This window comes from Centruroides sculpturatus, unplaced genomic scaffold (genome assembly GCF_000671375.1).
Source record: "Centruroides sculpturatus isolate CEXI.00-Female unplaced genomic scaffold, Cexi_2.0 scaffold14, whole genome shotgun sequence".
Classification (NCBI taxonomy): domain Eukaryota; kingdom Metazoa; phylum Arthropoda; class Arachnida; order Scorpiones; family Buthidae; genus Centruroides; species Centruroides sculpturatus.
In genome coordinates, this window is record NW_019384312.1 from 1,407,063 (window position 1) to 1,426,775 (window position 19,713).

At 27.5% G+C, this 19,713-nt stretch overlaps 1 protein-coding gene across 1 annotated transcript in view; it reads right to left on the reverse strand.

Moving 5' to 3' along the window:
* The window catches only part of LOC111621887 (uncharacterized protein CG43867-like), a 243,537-nt gene that overhangs the window by 73,639 nt on the left and 150,185 nt on the right, over positions 1-19,713 (reverse strand). Inside the window, exons 23-28 of the mRNA XM_023364145.1 lie at positions 19,142-19,383; positions 18,528-18,705; positions 16,735-16,890; positions 6,124-6,221; positions 4,866-5,007; positions 1,013-1,143 (exon numbers count right to left, since the gene is read on the reverse strand). Coding sequence (XP_023219913.1) covers positions 1,013-1,143; positions 4,866-5,007; positions 6,124-6,221; positions 16,735-16,890; positions 18,528-18,705; positions 19,142-19,383 — 947 coding nt within the window. The remainder of the gene's footprint in view (positions 1-1,012; positions 1,144-4,865; positions 5,008-6,123; positions 6,222-16,734; positions 16,891-18,527; positions 18,706-19,141; positions 19,384-19,713) is intronic.

A 19,713-nucleotide genomic window follows, 5' to 3' on the forward strand; every position in this document is an offset into this window, starting at 1 on the left:
TCTATTAGAAAAATTGTTGAAAGTAATGCTGTTGTATGTAAACAAAACAAAACAAAAAACATTGCAGTCAAGCCAGGCTTATAATTTAAATGTATATATAATTATTTTTATAGCAATGAAAAATGTCATGTGTTTATAATTTATTATGATGACAATTATCAAGTCATAACCATCAAATTTCTCTAAAATAACACCATTACATATAGAAAGAGATAATTACCAAAAAGTCATCAGCTTTCAAGATACAAATTCAAATAGGAGTGTCTAATAACATCTATTTATTTTCTATATGCTAAAGCAGGGATGGGCAACCTGCGGTGAAGTTAATCTTTAAAATTAGTTAAAAAAGTGAACAATAGACAGTATTGGGATCAGCATTACCAGCTCCATGTCACCAACTTGTTTATATATATATATAGGCTATAATTCTCTTATTCCATCTATTTTTATGTATTGGTTTCCCAGTTAACACAAGATACACAAGTATAAGTTAAAATAATTCAAGATATCTTCTCTGAATATACATACTACATTGCCGACTCTTATTTCCATGACTGTTGGCTATTTTCCTTCAGTAAAGGACATTTTTTTTATACTTCTAAAGAAGAGGAAAATTTGTTTAAAGATAAAATTTACGTATAGATTTTAAATTTCATCTTGAAGACTAACAAAATTGAACAACAAAAATTAATAGTGTATTCTATTGGAATATTGAATTCTTTTGTTAAAATAGAATTATAGATACTTTTGTCATATGTGCTGATAAAAGAAGTAAACCTTTTCTATTTTAGCATTTTGCTTTATTGTATATTTCAAAATTTTACATAAATTAGACATTTATGTAAAATTACTGTATTCCTTTTTGTAAAATTCAGAAATTTTGCATTATTCTTTCTTTATGTTCAATATAGGTGAACACAAAGGAAAATTTTGAACAAAAAGCAAAATTTCTGAATTTTATGATTTTTATAAGTACTAATATAAAAATTAAAATATTATCTAATTTACTCACTTTTCCCCTTGGATTTCTCGATACCTCTGAGGATAAAATTTCTCAATCACTTGCTGTAACTGATGTTGAGGATTAGTTGGAGGACCACCACTTCCTCTGATTTTATCACCATTATAGTCTCCAAATTCAATCTAAATAATAATAATAATAATCATAAAATTGCAACATATGATATTATTTTATAAATTAAATATTAAAAAATTTTATTATCAAAATTAATTTTTAAATCTTTTAATTAAATATAACCAAAGATGATAATTTATTTTGAATATATATGTATATTTTATAATAACTTTAAAATAAAATAAATATACTATTTTAGTTGATAATTTTGAAAAAAATTTAATGTAAAATTCAAATATGATAATATTGAAATTATTGGGTTAATATATATACAGTAGAAACTCAATTTAACATATTTTTTCATTGGGCTGTTCAAATTTTCATAAATCACAATCTTAATACAACACAACCACAACAAAAAATCTGAATAATTATAACAAAGACATAAACCAAATTCCAGTAAGAAACATGTAAGATTCATTAATAAAAATTCTCAACAGCTTTCAGCTATCTCATCATGTTAAGTATCAATGTTAAAAATAGAACATCAAACATCAATCTTTAAGTGATGGTGAAGTGCCATCTGATTGGTTGTTGTTGTAATGATGTAGAAAATTAAAACAAGACCTCAAATAAAGATCTCCAGGTCTGATGTAGGACATCTTTAAAATTAATTGCAACATTTTTCTTATAAGCTTTATATATTTTTAATACTTTGAAGTGTTTAATGAATGAAAGCCCTCTGGCTGGACCATGTGTAAGTGCATTTGAATCTGGTGTTCCATAGCTAGGAGGACTAAGGTGGTAGTATTATGCCTTTATTTATAGACGTGAGGTGTTCTTTCAATTGTTGGCCTACAGGGCTAGTAGTGGTGCAAATGTATTCCAATTGTCAGTTAGATGTGTTATCTGTGACTGGGATGATGTATTTGTACCAGTCCTTGGAGTTCCTCAATAATGAGTACATTGTGAGGCTGCATTTAAAAGCCACAAAATATGTTATTGGCCCTTGCTATTTCCATGTAAATTCATTTGAGATGTTGGTTGTACTTTATGGAATTGTATGGTTTGTTCTCCTTGCTTTGGTTTGTGATATGTAATGTAACCTGATAATGTACTATACAGAAGTTGGTGTGGCTTTATAAAAAGGGAATATTAAATTTATTATTCACTTAGGATGGTAGAATTACAAATATTCAATAAATTATCAAGATCATTTATCATCTTGTGATAGTGAAAGGACACCATATTTTATAGTTTTTTAGCATTGGAAACTTGCTAGACTCATAAATTGGTATAGCAAGCAGAGTAACATGATATCACTGCCATTTTCAAAGTTTGCCATAGATTCTGTGTTCAAATAAAGATGAAAACATACCAAGTTCTCAACAGGAAACAAACAAATATCCTTAATTACTTTCAAAAAACAGCTTAAGAGTAGTTCATTATCTTTGTATAAAACATCTACAGGTGCTAATTGTTGTACATTATGTTGTATGAAATAAAGGCTTTCATGGCAACATTTATACTGGTAATATACAGTGGAACCCCGGTTAACGAACTTAATCCGTTCCGCGACTCCATTCGTTAACTGAATTGTTCGTTAACCGAAGCAATCTTTTCCATAGAAATTAATGCAAATGCAATTAATCCGTTCTAGTCTCCGAAATTTTTATCATTTTATTTGTAATATACAATAATTTTCTTTGATGAAAATGTAGGAAAATGTAGTATCTATCATTACAGCAACAAACATGTAAACTTTGTTTAATAAAATAGCACTGTACATACCTCCGTTTGTTGTAGTTGCTGGCAGAAAAGTCGAGATATACAAACCTTAATGTTTACAAAGGGAATCCCTCCAAAAAAAAAAAAAAAATAATGGGTAGCACTTCATCGGAAGATTCTTCGAGTTGAAGTCTCTTTCGGTAAAAACCCCACCAGTGGCTAAGTGGTCTTCGTACCTTGAACACGGGGAGTTTGTTCGTGAGCTCGCACGTTGCTCAGACGGGCTGGCCACGTGAAGTTTTCCGGGATTTCTCCACGTCTGTAACTTCTAAATAGGGGCCAGTTTCCCTTAAAAACACCTCCCAGAAGGCATTCCCCCTAGTCAGATCGCCCAAGTGTTGCGTTGTCATAATTTAACAAAGAAACGAACTCTTTGTGTAAGGAACAAGAAATTGATCTAAAGTTGATTGTCTTACTCTTTTAATCAAAATTTTTCTCAAATGCGATAGCGCATTGTCGTTTATATTGCGTTGTCGTTTTCTAATGCCACTATGACTTTTTTCTTTCTTTGATGCCATATTGATTAAATATATAAATCACAAAACTGAAATAAAGAAGTATAGCACAAACACTCGGAAAAGCAATGCTTAACTCGCGCATGCCGAACACCAACTAAAATTTGACACAAAATACCATTACGTTCGTTATCCAAGACAAAATTTTTGCAAAATAAAAGTTCGTTAACCGATTTGGTCATTAACCAGGACGTTCGTTAGCCGGGGTTCCACTGTATATGTCTTGTTTTCTCTTATTCATTCTGAATGCATATACACATATATTTATACATTTGTAGTTTTGATTTTATTTGACATTTTCTTAGTTTTGATTCTATTAGAAAAATTGTTGAAAGTAATGCTGTTGTATGTAAACAAAACAAAACAAAAAACATTGCAGTCAAGCCAGGCTTATAATTTAAATGTATATATAATTATTTTTATAGCAATGAAAAATGTCATGTGTTTATAATTTATTATGATGACAATTATCAAGTCATAACCATCAAATTTCTCTAAAATAACACCATTACATATAGAAAGAGATAATTACCAAAAAGTCATCAGCTTTCAAGATACAAATTCAAATAGGAGTGTCTAATAACATCTATTTATTTTCTATATGCTAAAGCAGGGATGGGCAACCTGCGGCCTGCATTAATATATTTTGAGGCCCGCATCGCATAAAATGTGAATAAATATATTTCCCAGCTTAAGGAAGTATGCAGCAAAATGTCAAACATAATTTTCTACAACTTATGTATGTGAATAGTTTTTCCACAATGAATTTAGTGAAAATTAAAACAAGAAACCAGCTAACAGACACATTGAAACTAATTTAAAACTAGCAGTGACTAATATTTAACCAAATATTTCCAATATATTACATTTACATCAGTTCCAGAAGCTAAATTAAGTACACCCATGCTAATTTATAATTATATATGAATAAATAATTGTGATTTACCAACATTTTTTCTCTTTTCTCTTGTATGTGGCCTCCATCAGTTCAAAAGTCTTGAAATGTGGCCTTTATATAGAAAAAGGTTGCACATCCCTGTGCTAAAGTATGGATTGACCATATAGAAAATGAACAGAAGAGAATCACAGGCAAGATATACATATGAATGTATGTATGTTCAATGATTTCCAGAAAAATCATAATGGCAGATGAATATCTCTGTAGAAATAAAGGATTCTTCATGGTTTCTAAAGATTCTCTTAGTGACTTTAGCCAAGAAAGAAAGAAGCTATTTGACACATGTTTAAATGCAATTTAATATTTGCATATAATACACACCCACTTCAAATTCTTTTCAACCCTCATAACCTGCAGATTATGCACATGAATATGGGAATAAAACGTATTTTAGATTAAAGACATAAATTGTCATGTTATTATATTTATATTATACATATATCATATATTTCTCAAATATTTAATAAATATGTATATATTTAATAAATATTTACACTAAATTTAAATATTTCTAATTCAAAATAATTACTTGTGCCATCAGTGCAGCTAATTCAAGTGCTAATTCCCTAGTAAGTGGAAATTTTCCTTGCATCACTTCATCATTAATTTGATATGCTGTTAATAATCTTTCTTTATCAGTTTCAGCTTTCAATAACTGACGGAAACACAATCTAGATTAAAAAATATTAATAATTTAACAAATTATCTTAAATAGAAATGATTTTATGAAAAATTTGTATTTTAATTATAAAATTTATAACTAGAATTTAAAAAATGATATAATTATAATTTTAATAATATGTGAATAAATAGAACACCAAACACTAAGTCCAAATTATACTAGTAATCAAATAATTTAATTAATCAAGTTCAAGCCTGATAGTTAAATCATCTCTATCATTGATTATTAGAAAATATAATACATTATTATATATTTATAATGATAACATAATATTAAAAAATACCATAATTAATTTTCTTTTAAATTGTAATTAGTAAACAATAAGCTAATCAGAGTTATTTAAAACATTACAAAAATTATAAATTTAGCAAAGTAATAGACTAATGACAAAGAAGAAATTTTGTTTTTATTTTTTTCATAAAGTGAAAGTTATGTATAAATTCCTCTTCAAGAGAATTGTTATACAGTAGACTTGCTTTTAAACTAGTACATCTAGGAAACCTGTCAAAAAATATGTTATATTGATTGATTGTTATATCAAATTTTTAAAAAAAATTTCCACTTTTGATAAGACTAATGTCATACAATTTGGTGTTTATATAAAAAAAAAATATGCTGAAATTTTAAATGATAGTTTTTTAAATCATTTAAAAAAGTAGTTAAAGAACTAAAGGAAAATATGACTATATACATGATTTTACCTGTTGTTCAATCAAAATGTTAATATTGAGAACTGTTTTCACTGATGTATTTACTCTACTTGAAAACTTATTTGAAATAAAATGTAAACACAATCATAATGTTTACATTTGTTGACACTGAATATTTGAAATTGAATGAACTGCTCTGTTTATATATCATATGTTATAGAATCAATCTAAAAGCCTATCATTGAATACAAATCATAAATAGGACATTTTTACTGTTTTTGAATTTATATTTAATATTAAAGCATACATGAACATTAAAATTAATTATGATGAATATTCTAAATACAATAAATATGAGATGAAAAAGAATATCAACACTAAATAATAAGTTTATAGTACAATTTACAATAAATATGAAATATATAATAATTCAGTAAAACTTTAAATTGATTTACCTGTTTTTATACATAAGTTTAATAATTCTTGTGTTTTCAAATTTTCCTAAGTGCTTTTCTCTTAATGCTTGTTCCCATTTTGATATAACATCACAGAGCTATAAAGAAATGTTAATTAAATACCATAAATATTTAAGAACTAATTGTAATGTAAAAAGTAATATTTTATTCAATTAATTTAAAATCATATAATGTAAAATATAATTGAATGAAAATAGTTTAAACTTATTTGAAATTATTTTCCTTCAATTCTATTTTACACAAATGAATAATAAAACTTTTTATTCAAAATTTTACTGTAATAAGGTAATTTTTATGTTATTTTAATAATTACAGAAAGTTTATCTGTTTTCTTAATTATTTTAAATTTATAAATATAAAACTGTAAATTATACTACATGGTAACTAAATACAGAATCTAACTGATATATAATACAATGCATTTCAATTAATTTTATAAAAGTGATTGGCAAAAGAAAAAATTTGGATAAATATCAGAAAAAACTTTATGTATACAGGTTCGTCTGATATATACGTACATTATATTGTATATTATAAGTAAATATAATATATAATGGTTAAGCAATGTAGAAATCAAACAATAATAAAAAAATTTTAATCTATCTATGGTTAGTTTTAATATTAAGTGTAAACATTCAATGCTAAAACTAATGTACAGTATTTCTTTTGGAACAGATTCTAATAGAAAATTTAGTTTTCATATTTTGAAATAAATATATTAATGTAATTTCGTATGGATAACTTATATGTGTTTAAAAGGAAATTTGAAAGATGGTACACATTATGCACATTATTTGATGGGACAAGTTATATGCCAATTTTAAACTGTAATTACAAACTTAACAAATAGCTTTTTCTTTGCCTAACATTATTAAGAGCATCTTTAGAAAATATGAAAATCCTTTGCCTTTGTGTACAGTAGATATATTCATCTGCAATCATGATTTTTCTGCCTGAGTTTCCAGATTCCTCACTTGTAGACACTTCCTGTTAATTTTTTGAACATCCATCCACATTTTAATTATTATTATTATTATTAAACACTCCTATTTGAAAGCAGATATATTTCTGGTTAATTCCCCTCTGTATACGTGTATAATTTCATTATTTCAAAGAACTATGAGTTAAATTTATTATATGTTAACTTATTGTTTTTACTTTCCCAGCCATTAAGGAATATAACATGTATGATTTGTATGATTTTTGGTCAAATTTTTTCTCTTTTTTGCATTTCTTGATGTTTTGATACACCAAGAGCACAAAAACATAAAAACATCTCTACAAAATTCTATATGTGCATGGTGTGTAGGTGTCTATTTTACATTATATATCAGGACTGGATGAAGCAAAAATTTTAAAACTTTCAACAGGGCTGCAGAGTTGGTAAAAAAGCACTCGACTCTGACTCCAGCAAAATTAAATACCCACTTTATGGGGGGCAGAGGCACTCATAGGGGGTTACCATACTCTGAACTCTGAAAGGAGGCCTGGGCATTTAACCAAATACTTTAATAGTTAGTATTTTTAATATCTAACTTACATTAATATTTATTTGTATACAAAAATTAATTTTTAACAAATATTTAATAAGAGGAAAAAGGGGAGCAATAAAATTCTATATCTACATATCTTTATTCTACAGCTTTAGCACTCCACTTTCACTTTTTCACTTTCAAGTTAGTCCAACTAAAAAAATGTGTAATCTAGATACTTTAGCCCCTTGTTCAGAAAAGAAAAATATATACTTTGATCAATTAGTCTGGCTCATTCAAAAAATAGAGTACTTACTTAGAGTGGGGATAATAAAGGAATGAATCAAAAATATTCAAATTCAATTGGGTCAAAATAATTTAACTACTAAACACAAATATTAAAAAGAAAACTGCATATTTAATAAATTAAATTGTTGCATTTTGTATTTAAAATAAATGAATTATAACAAAATACAAAAACATTTTAAAAAGTTATTAAATATAAAATAAATTTTCTTTCATTTAAATAAAAAAAACTAAAGTAAATTTAAAATGCCAGAGCCGAAGTCGACACATTTTTGCTGACTCCTCTGGCCAGAATTCCTCCCAACTCCAACTCCAACTCCACAGCCCACTAGGTTATTTCTATATATGGAGTATTGATGCTACTGGTATTAAATTTTGGTAATTGAAGGTCAAAGCTGTGGGGAGATAGAAGGGATCATATATCATGTATGGAGTAAGGTCAGACTTAATGAAAATTTTGTTGGTATGAAAGATTCTCATACAGAATTCTATAGATGGAAAGCCACTTTCAAAATTTGTTTCATGAATAACAAGACCCAAGATAGTATGTTTTGATGACAAAAATGACTCATCATCATATTGAAAGCAGATAAAAGCAGAGCTCTTGTTCTATTAAAAAAAGATACAGATCTCTCATGCATCAACACTTCAGGAATACAGACTGTGAACCTGTTAATGATGATTATTTAGACAAGTTACAAGCTTGGGTAACACATTTTACATACACAATCCCTAGCCAAGAAATTGAAATTGAATAGGGCAGTTGTTGCCTCACCAGACACCCCTAAGTTGTTTGTTCACTAAAATGCATAAACCAACACCTTCCGTTAGGCCCATTGTCAATATCACCTACACAACTATTAGAAAATGTGGTTCACAACCTGGCATTGGAGCATCTGAAAGATTATACATTAACTATCAAAAATTCCACCAATCTGACAGATATCTAAGAGCAAGTAGAATTAACAGATAGAGCACATATTACGATGTTTGATTTTGTTACCTTATACCCTTTGGTAAAGCTGCAACCATGCTTCTGCACTCTTAGGGATCTATTACTATGGAAAGTTGATGTATCTGTTCACCAAAAACAGGTCTTAGAACCTGCACACCTGGTGTGTTATACTTCTGTATTCTAATTTAATAACAGTGCATAAAAATGGGGGGTGCTCATTTGTAGTCCCCTTTCAGGAGACCTATGTGAGTTAGTTGCATATCTGTTGGAAAAAAGTCATACCTGAATTCATACAAAACATTGTTGTATACAAGAGATATGTTGACAACCTGTTTGTTCTTTGGAAAAACTGAATCAGATGTAGCTGCTGAATGATAACTGATTTGGACTAACCCTTAAATTAGATCAGATAAGTAATACCAGCACATACTTCTTAGATATTAACATTCACTTCAGCAAGGACTGCATAGAAACTTGTGTCTACTCTAAACCCAGCTATTTCCATTATTTACAGTTGACCCCCCCTATAATACTGTTGATAATTCCGTTTTATATGAATTCCATGTTGTACGAGTCACTTAGATTTTACAAATATGTGTGCCAGGCTGTGAACGGCTCACGTATTTGTTAAATCTAAGTGACTCATACAACATGGAATTCATATAAAATGGAATTATCAACAGTATTATAGGGGGGGGTCAACTGTATTCTGGCAAACTCTGCCAACCCTTTTTTCATATAAAGTTGATAACTTCCTTGCACTTACAAGACAGGTCTTTACACATCGTACAAATTGGGTAGACACTTTAAAAGAGCTAAAACATCTGGAGGACATAGCTATAAGGCATGGATATAGAAGGAACCAGATATGTATTTTAGCTTGCACCTACTCCAACTGACATGCCTTACACAAAACTCTAAATACCAAGGAGATTCCAACAGCAGTCAAATCTGTAACCCTATCCCCAGGCACACAGTGATAGAATATGACCAGTATTTACATACCTTATACAAAGAAATTGCTGACAATACAGGTACTAGGTTGGCATACAAGCAAGTTCTGGTGGTGTACAAATTACTAGGCAATGGAAAGGACAAGGCCGATAAACATATGGTCCCAAGGGTGTATAGTGTTCCTGTGAGGGACAACAGATTCCAAAGAGATATGGTATACATTGGGTCTACTAAGCACACCATACACAAAAATACCACACTTTTATTCAAAATTATGATATTTTGAATAAAAGGTATACATACCACTGCTCTGTCCATTTTTGCCACTGAGACAGATGTGCAAGCTGATTTCCAGAATGCCATGTTAATTAAACAATCATTTTAAACCAACCACATCAGGGCTCAAGAAGCCTTGGAAATATACAGGGCCGACCTGACTGGCAATTGTATTAATTTTAAAGATAAAAGCATTGCCATGCATATGAGATTCTTCTTTTTTATGAAAAACAGGGAATTACAGACATAAATTAATTACTATTATTGATGAGACTACGTATCGTCTCTAAAAATCACACTGCTGTCAACAGCTGCACAAATACTCTGTGCCAAATTGCAACTCCTGACAGGTACTCCTTCATACCTTAGAGGTATGAAGGAGTACCTGTCAGGAGTTGCAATTTGGCACAGAGTATTTGATGCCCAAATCATGCATACATAAAATAAACCAGACTTGTAGAATAGTCAGAGGACTGAGAACCGGATCAAAAGAAAATACAAAATGCTGAGACTATTTCTACAAACAGGCACGAGTGCAAGATTTGCACATGCATTGCTTGCACTCTCTGAGACATAGTCTCGTCCCAAAAAAATGGCTTTGCTGTTTTACTTGTTTTGTAATATTTTGTGTGTTATTTTTATTTGTTACAATTTTATACTTCTTAAAATTACAACAGATTAGTTATATTTATAATTTTTTTTCTTGTCGTTGTTTTACATTGTTGTGTTTTGTTCTAATTATTTAAAAAATATTTTTGAAAAGTTGTATTCTGCACATTCTAATTAGGAATATTGTTGGTGACCTGATGAAGATCTTGGTTAAGATTGAAAATGTTCACCAATTTGACATTAACATTTTTATTACTGGAGGTTAAAGGTTTAGTTAATTGTACTTAGTGAATTTTGATGATTAAAATAATTATATATATTTTTGGTTCTTTAACAAGCACTTTAAGTTTTCTTTTTATTTAATTGTGGTAGCAAATTTCATTGATTTCNTGGTTAAGCAATGTAGAAATCAAACAATAATAAAAAAATTTTAATCTATCTATGGTTAGTTTTAATATTAAGTGTAAACATTCAATGCTAAAACTAATGTACAGTATTTCTTTTGGAACAGATTCTAATAGAAAATTTAGTTTTCATATTTTGAAATAAATATATTAATGTAATTTCGTATGGATAACTTATATGTGTTTAAAAGGAAATTTGAAAGATGGTACACATTATGCACATTATTTGATGGGACAAGTTATATGCCAATTTTAAACTGTAATTACAAACTTAACAAATAGCTTTTTCTTTGCCTAACATTATTAAGCAAGTCATAACCATCAAATTTCTCTAAAATAACACCATTACATATAGAAAGAGATAATTACCAAAAAGTCATCAGCTTTCAAGATACAAATTCAAATAGGAGTGTCTAATAACATCTATTTATTTTCTATATGCTAAAGCAGGGATGGGCAACCTGCGGCCTGCATTAATATATTTTGAGGCCCGCATCGCATAAAATGTGAATAAATATATTTCCCAGCTTAAGGAAGTATGCAGCAAAATGTCAAACATAATTTTCTACAACTTATGTATGTGAATAGTTTTTCCACAATGAATTTAGTGAAAATTAAAACAAGAAACCAGCTAACAGACACATTGAAACTAATTTAAAACTAGCAGTGACTAATATTTAACCAAATATTTCCAATATATTACATTTACATCAGTTCCAGAAGCTAAATTAAGTACACCCATGCTAATTTATAATTATATATGAATAAATAATTGTGATTTACCAACATTTTTTCTCTTTTCTCTTGTATGTGGCCTCCATCAGTTCAAAAGTCTTGAAATGTGGCCTTTATATAGAAAAAGGTTGCACATCCCTGTGCTAAAGTATGGATTGACCATATAGAAAATGAACAGAAGAGAATCACAGGCAAGATATACATATGAATGTATGTATGTTCAATGATTTCCAGAAAAATCATAATGGCAGATGAATATCTCTGTAGAAATAAAGGATTCTTCATGGTTTCTAAAGATTCTCTTAGTGACTTTAGCCAAGAAAGAAAGAAGCTATTTGACACATGTTTAAATGCAATTTAATATTTGCATATAATACACACCCACTTCAAATTCTTTTCAACCCTCATAACCTGCAGATTATGCACATGAATATGGGAATAAAACGTATTTTAGATTAAAGACATAAATTGTCATGTTATTATATTTATATTATACATATATCATATATTTCTCAAATATTTAATAAATATGTATATATTTAATAAATATTTACACTAAATTTAAATATTTCTAATTCAAAATAATTACTTGTGCCATCAGTGCAGCTAATTCAAGTGCTAATTCCCTAGTAAGTGGAAATTTTCCTTGCATCACTTCATCATTAATTTGATATGCTGTTAATAATCTTTCTTTATCAGTTTCAGCTTTCAATAACTGACGGAAACACAATCTAGATTAAAAAATATTAATAATTTAACAAATTATCTTAAATAGAAATGATTTTATGAAAAATTTGTATTTTAATTATAAAATTTATAACTAGAATTTAAAAAATGATATAATTATAATTTTAATAATATGTGAATAAATAGAACACCAAACACTAAGTCCAAATTATACTAGTAATCAAATAATTTAATTAATCAAGTTCAAGCCTGATAGTTAAATCATCTCTATCATTGATTATTAGAAAATATAATACATTATTATATATTTATAATGATAACATAATATTAAAAAATACCATAATTAATTTTCTTTTAAATTGTAATTAGTAAACAATAAGCTAATCAGAGTTATTTAAAACATTACAAAAATTATAAATTTAGCAAAGTAATAGACTAATGACAAAGAAGAAATTTTGTTTTTATTTTTTTCATAAAGTGAAAGTTATGTATAAATTCCTCTTCAAGAGAATTGTTATACAGTAGACTTGCTTTTAAACTAGTACATCTAGGAAACCTGTCAAAAAATATGTTATATTGATTGATTGTTATATCAAATTTTTAAAAAAAATTTCCACTTTTGATAAGACTAATGTCATACAATTTGGTGTTTATATAAAAAAAAAATAATGCNCTGAATTCTTTATTGAAGAAAATTAGCAGAATTTGGATTTCATTATAAAAATCCAAGTTTATTCATTATGTACAGTACATTAACTACAAATAATATACATGTATCTATTGTACACCACAGTATTCCTACAACATGATTTTGCTCTAACATAGTTTAAGAATTGGGGAAATCCTCCCATATAAGTTTTGCTGTAACACAGTTTGATAAATGGAGAAATTCCCATACAAAATTTCACAAATTTTTAATTATAACACTGTCATTTGATATTTTTTTTATTCAAGCAATCATGTATGTTGTCTCATATTTTCCCATTGATTTTAAAATATTGAAATGTTCGATGTTTTGTGTCTTTTGCCGTTTTCTTTCATGAAAATTGATTGTACAATTTTTTTTCTTCCTTATCCTAGCTTCCTGTTGTTGATGGTAGTACTCTAAATGAACTCAAAAGACTGTCACTGTTTTGTTTTTATAGATTAAGTTACTATATAAAAAGATTACATTTTTAAAGATCTCTTGGGAAAATGCAAACAAGTGAAAATATAAAATATACTTTATAAAAAAAAAAATTAGAGAAAAATGAAGATTTTGCTGATAATCCAGATTAAGGTCAATAGAAAAGCTCAGAATATAACAATATTTTGCCAAAAAGAAAAATCTCATTTAATGGTGTTTAGCAGTGAAGGAAAGCTTAATATTAACATGCAATATTTTTTTTGTAATTGTTAATTAATTATTGATTACTTTAATAAATATTTCTCTTAGTTATGGAAAAGAATAGTATATTTTTTCTAACTTTTGGAACCAAACCCTATGTTTTGTACTACTCCTTTGTTTCATATAACAAGAATTCACATAACATGGCACTTTTTCAAAATCTGACTATTGTTTTACACAAGGATATCTGTACTTTATATAAGATTATAAAAAGCAGAGTTGCCTAATATACAGATAACTATTAAGCCAATGCTCTAGAACATTATAAATTTGAGATTACTGTATTCATAATTTAAAAAATACTATAATTTCAAGTCTATAATCAAGTATAATTTCATTGACAAAAAGAAAGTGTCATATTATTTGGATAAGTTGACATCCTCATTTATTTGCTTTCTTTGCATAACAGCAAAGAAATTATACAATTTGTAAAAACATTTAATAAGTAGAAATAAGTATTTTGAAATTTAGAAAAAAAATTAAATAATTTATTGTGTAATGTCTTCAAAATAGATTGTTTAATTAAAAGTTTAAAAGTAAAAATTATAAAATGGTCAGTTATGGATTTATGACCAACCAACTTATGACAGTGAAAATTGTTATATTAAAAATATTTTTGAGCCCAAATAATCTGTTATTAAATTGTTTTACTATGCCATTAATAAATATATCAAATGTAATATTGTAATATTACCTTTGATATTGAATTATACACTATTATTGCTATATAGTGTTTATAAGTAGACACTATATAATAACAACTTGTAAGTTTATTTGTGTATAACTATAACTTGGATTTGCATCATTAGTACTTAAAAATCAAAAATGAAACTAATTTTCTGCAGAGCTACTCATTACAGGACTATCATTCTACCTCCAATTTTATAAGATTAAAGCGAATTAATAACATGGACTGATTATTTTGAAAGTGCTGTAAGTGTATTTTTGGGAAAAAATTGAGAAGTCACATAATTTACATATAATTTAGTGTGACCTTTTTATTTATAAACCATTCACACTTAGCATTTTAAAATAACCATACACTTTGATCAATTTAAAATTCATCAATAAATAACATTGCATAACCATTGATTATGAAAGTAGTGTAAGTCCATTTTCTGCAGTATAATTAAGCACTTAAGGGCTGTCCATAAATTATATTTGCAGTTATCTTGAAATTTTTACTCCCCCTCCCCCTTTTGTCCCAGTTTTCCCAAGTTTCCATAACCCCCTCCCCTCTTTGGATGCCCAACAAAACTCGACCACCATTAAAATGTTTATCACTTTATAAATGACAGATACCATGATAGAAGTAGAAACAAAATATACAAGAAATTTTGAAATAAATATAATAAAATGCATAAACTGTATAATGAAATAATTGAATGTTCACTGATGCTCAACTCCCCTCACCCTTGTTCAACTTGTAACTCTCTCTCTCCCATCCAGTGTGGACATCATTTATGAACAGACTTTTATAAGAGAGTAAAACTATGAATTTTATCAACAAAAGATTTGATAAAATGAAAAAAATCCACATAATGAGCCTAAATAAAAGGCAGTGTCTAATGATAAGCTCATAATAATGATAAACTTGTAAAATAGTTTAACAATAAGTAAATATTTTTAATGTTGAGAATAAACGACATTCTTTTATTTCTTGTTATTACTTATAAACAAAATCAGAATAAAACACAATGCACTTCAAGTGAAATTAAATTTTAGATAATTGAAATTTAATGACTTCTACAGTTCAATAATTATGAAAGTGGTCTAAGTTCATTTACAACCCAGAAAGAATATATTGGTTTAGTTAAATTCCAATAGAAGTTATTTGGGTACTCAACTTACATATTTCTAAATTCATAGAAACATTGCCAAAGTTAATACACTTATATTTTTGAATTGACTAAAATGCAAACCTTTAAATATCTTCAAAGAAAAAAAAATGGTCTTACACCTCTTTGAAACTAAATGGTCCATATATTAAATTAAAAAAAGTTAACAATAAAAATTAAATTTATTCCATATACAGATTATAATACTTCAATATGACTGTTGATTTCTTTGAATTTTCTTCCTAATTTTTTTTATACTTTTGTGAATCTTTATATTAATAAAATATAATTAAATCATATGTGTATAAAAACTTTCTGGATATGTTCATTGGAACAAACTCCCTCTACACCAATACAGGAGACAAGTCTTCTTGGTTGAGGTGTCAGGTCAGAGCTGGCCTTACTATAGGGCGAACGGAGCAGCTGCTCCAGGCGCTAAGTCCTAGGGGGCGCCTCAGTGGTAAAGAAAATTAAAGGGTATAAATTAAGGGCAACCAAGGGGGCGCCATAATAGGATCTCGCTCCATCCTAAAACTTTCCTCAGGCCGGCACTGTGTCAGGTCAGATGTTATTAATCATCATTGATTAACTAAGCTAAAATATTTTTAGCTAAGATTAAAATTATTTTAAACAGAGGTTGACTTGGAGATATTTATTAGATGGTTGACAGACTGGTAAATAATTCTACATTCCATTCACAAGTGGAAATGAATGGGTCCATCAGCATCTTTGTTTTTTGCATCTGCTTGGCAAGTAAAAAAGACATCCTGACACGTTTTATCATATCAATAAGACTTCATAACATAATAAAATAGTAAAATGATTTTAAACATTTGACAATGCAGAAAAATTTTCTTAGATTATATGCAATCTTATAATCTGACTATCAGTCAGAAGATTGTTTTAAAGACATTCTGCAAATTATAGGCAGGAAATTACATTAATTTTAACCAAATTAATTCATTACCTTGGAAGAACTTTGAAGGCAATGTTCCATGCCTTTTTCGATGGGATCATCACTGTAAAGAAAGAATCCAGAATGGCTAGTATCTCTAATCCCTGCTTCTGCATTCAAACTTTGAATAAATTCTTCAACAGTGGTAGAACCATCAAATCCTACAACCTTATAAAAGAAAAATAAAAAGTAACTGATCTATTTAAAACTTAATAATTTCACATAAACTATTAATAATGTTTGATAACTTTTATTTTTATGTAGCTTTTCTCTTTGAAAATTCTCTGTTCTGTATTGGAAGATGTGTTTTAATAACTACAAATAATTTTAATAATAATATTGATTATCTAAGTTAATACTACATTTGGGTATAGGTCATGGATAATGAGTTAGTTGAACAAAACTGGCTCAAGATGTTGTCAAGTCTGACTTGTGGCATTACCAAACTTATCATTTCACACGAGTGAACCTTTTGTTTGCTTGCCTAGTAATTAAATCAAACATATATTTAAACAGAAACAAATATTTTTCTAATCTTATATAAACATCTCGAAGCCTGATGTTTAAACATAAACCAAACAATTGCCATATTAAATCAGGCTATTTTGCCACTACTATTAATAATCAAATTCTAAGTAATTTGGTACTAGAGGAAGATGTTAGGCACCATCTCATATTTTAATTATTAAATTTAATATAAGATAGTGTCTAATGCCTATCTCCACTACCAAATTACTTAGAATCTAATTATTAATAGTAATGGTAAAATAGCCTTATTTAATACAGAAATCATTTGGTTTATAAAATATAAACTATTTGTGAAAATATACCATGATAAAAAAATAAATAAATAAATAAAAGCTATTCATAAAGTCATCCATCATAAGTAACATTAATATCTTGAAGATTGATATTTATGCTGTTTAACAGATGAAATAATTATAAATGAACACTGAGTCTGATTTATACCCAAATCTTAACTCTGATGTCAATCTAGAAGCAAAGATTAGACAGAAGTCTAGCTAGTTTAATTGGCAACACATCACACATCAGCATTATAAGAAGAAGTTGTGAGCTTGAATCCTATTCTGGGTTGATCTTTTCATCCAGAACATTCTGAATTCATTAAATTAAATAATCTTAATTTCTAATTATTAATAATAGCATAAGATTGCAACCTGTCTCCCTTTAGGACAAATTACGTAATAATTATAGTCCAAGAATCCAGCAGTTAAAATTATTAATTTCTGAAACATTTGCACAAATAACTTGTATTCCAGCAAACCAATTTTAGTCTGTTAATGTTTTCAGGTCACCATCAGGCTAAACAGCATTGTTGACATTTTAATGAATAGAATAAAAAATTATATTCAATTCAAAAGTTTGGAATGTTTTATTTGGTTAGCCATTTAAATTCATTCTAACATTTTTAAAATGATAAAAATTACATAATAGTTTCTGTGTTCATGCATAGTACAATGTAAATAAAATAAAATTAATACAAAATAAATATCACATTTTCCATGCCTTAGATTGCAACTTTAAATTTTTTCATAGTGTTGTTTAATATAATGCATAGTTCATTGGTATGCATTTAGTATTTTTTAAAAATATTTTTCATGTGCCTAGCACTTTTTACTCAGTCATGTAATTTAAATTAAAAATTATATTATTTTTTAATTTTATCAAAAATTAATTTATTGTAAATAATATTGTATATTTTTTATATAGAATATTCTGATAAAAATTCTATTATAAATAAAAATATTGCTAAAAATATATTGATTTTAATATAAAATACTTACCTGATATGTTCCATTTAAAAAATGAACTGGTATACTATGAGGAAGTGAATGATGATAAGGATTTTTGAGCAGTATACTAAGGACTTCCATTCTTGATGGCTTACATTCCCTGCTACTATTTGTAAGTGCCCTTTCAAGAGCTCTCTGACAAAATATTGCATATTTTCCAGGTTCTGTTCTGATAAATTTTAAATATGTTTGTATTATTTTTAATAAAATAATGAAATTATATCATTAAAATAAAATTTAATTATATAATCAAAATTTAAAATACATAATTAAATTAAATCAACATGAATTAAAAACTATTCATTTTAAAAATACATATGTGCACTATGATAAAATATTTTATAATTCAAAGAAAAATTTTTTCTTATAAACAAAAGAATCTGTTTATCAACATTTTTCAGATTTAAATATATTACATACATTTAATTAATTCATCTTAAGAAAACAATTTAATAGTAATTATCAATATAAAATTTTTAATGAGATTTAAATGTGATAATTAAACTTTATAACAATGTATTAGCTTAATAATAAAATATAAAAACTACATTAAAAAGCAATATGTATTTATTTATAAAATCATGTTTAAAAATATAATTTCTTACTTGGAATCAACATTCCTTTGCAGATGTGTGCGCAGATACCATAAAGTACGATTTTTTGGAATAAAAAGTGAAATTGCTAAGGCTAGTAATTGCCATGCCTGTACAAACATAAAAGTTGGAGGATTTAACTTATTTTCTGTCAAGGACGGCCTATCAGATGGAACAGTAGAGGTAGGAGAAGTTTTCTCTGCAGCTGATGTGTCACAGAGAAAGAGTGATTGTGTTGCACAAAGTAGTAATTGCTAAAATGACAAAATAAATAATAATAATTAAAATTTATATAATGTTTACTATTTAAGAATTGAAAAATTTGCAAAAAAAAAATTATTTGAATATCTTTTTAAATTTTCTGATGCTTTTTCTGCTGATGGTTTGGAGTTTGAAAAATAAATTCCAAAGTATCAGCAGAAAATCTTCCAAACCCCAAAGCATTTTTTGATCTAAAGAAGGTAACTTTTACAATTGGAGAGTTTCCATAATAAAGAAAGACATTTCCTAATTGAAAAAAATTAACTTCTTTGAATCAAAAAATGTTTAGAGTATGAAAGTCATATTTGATGACAAAGACTTAT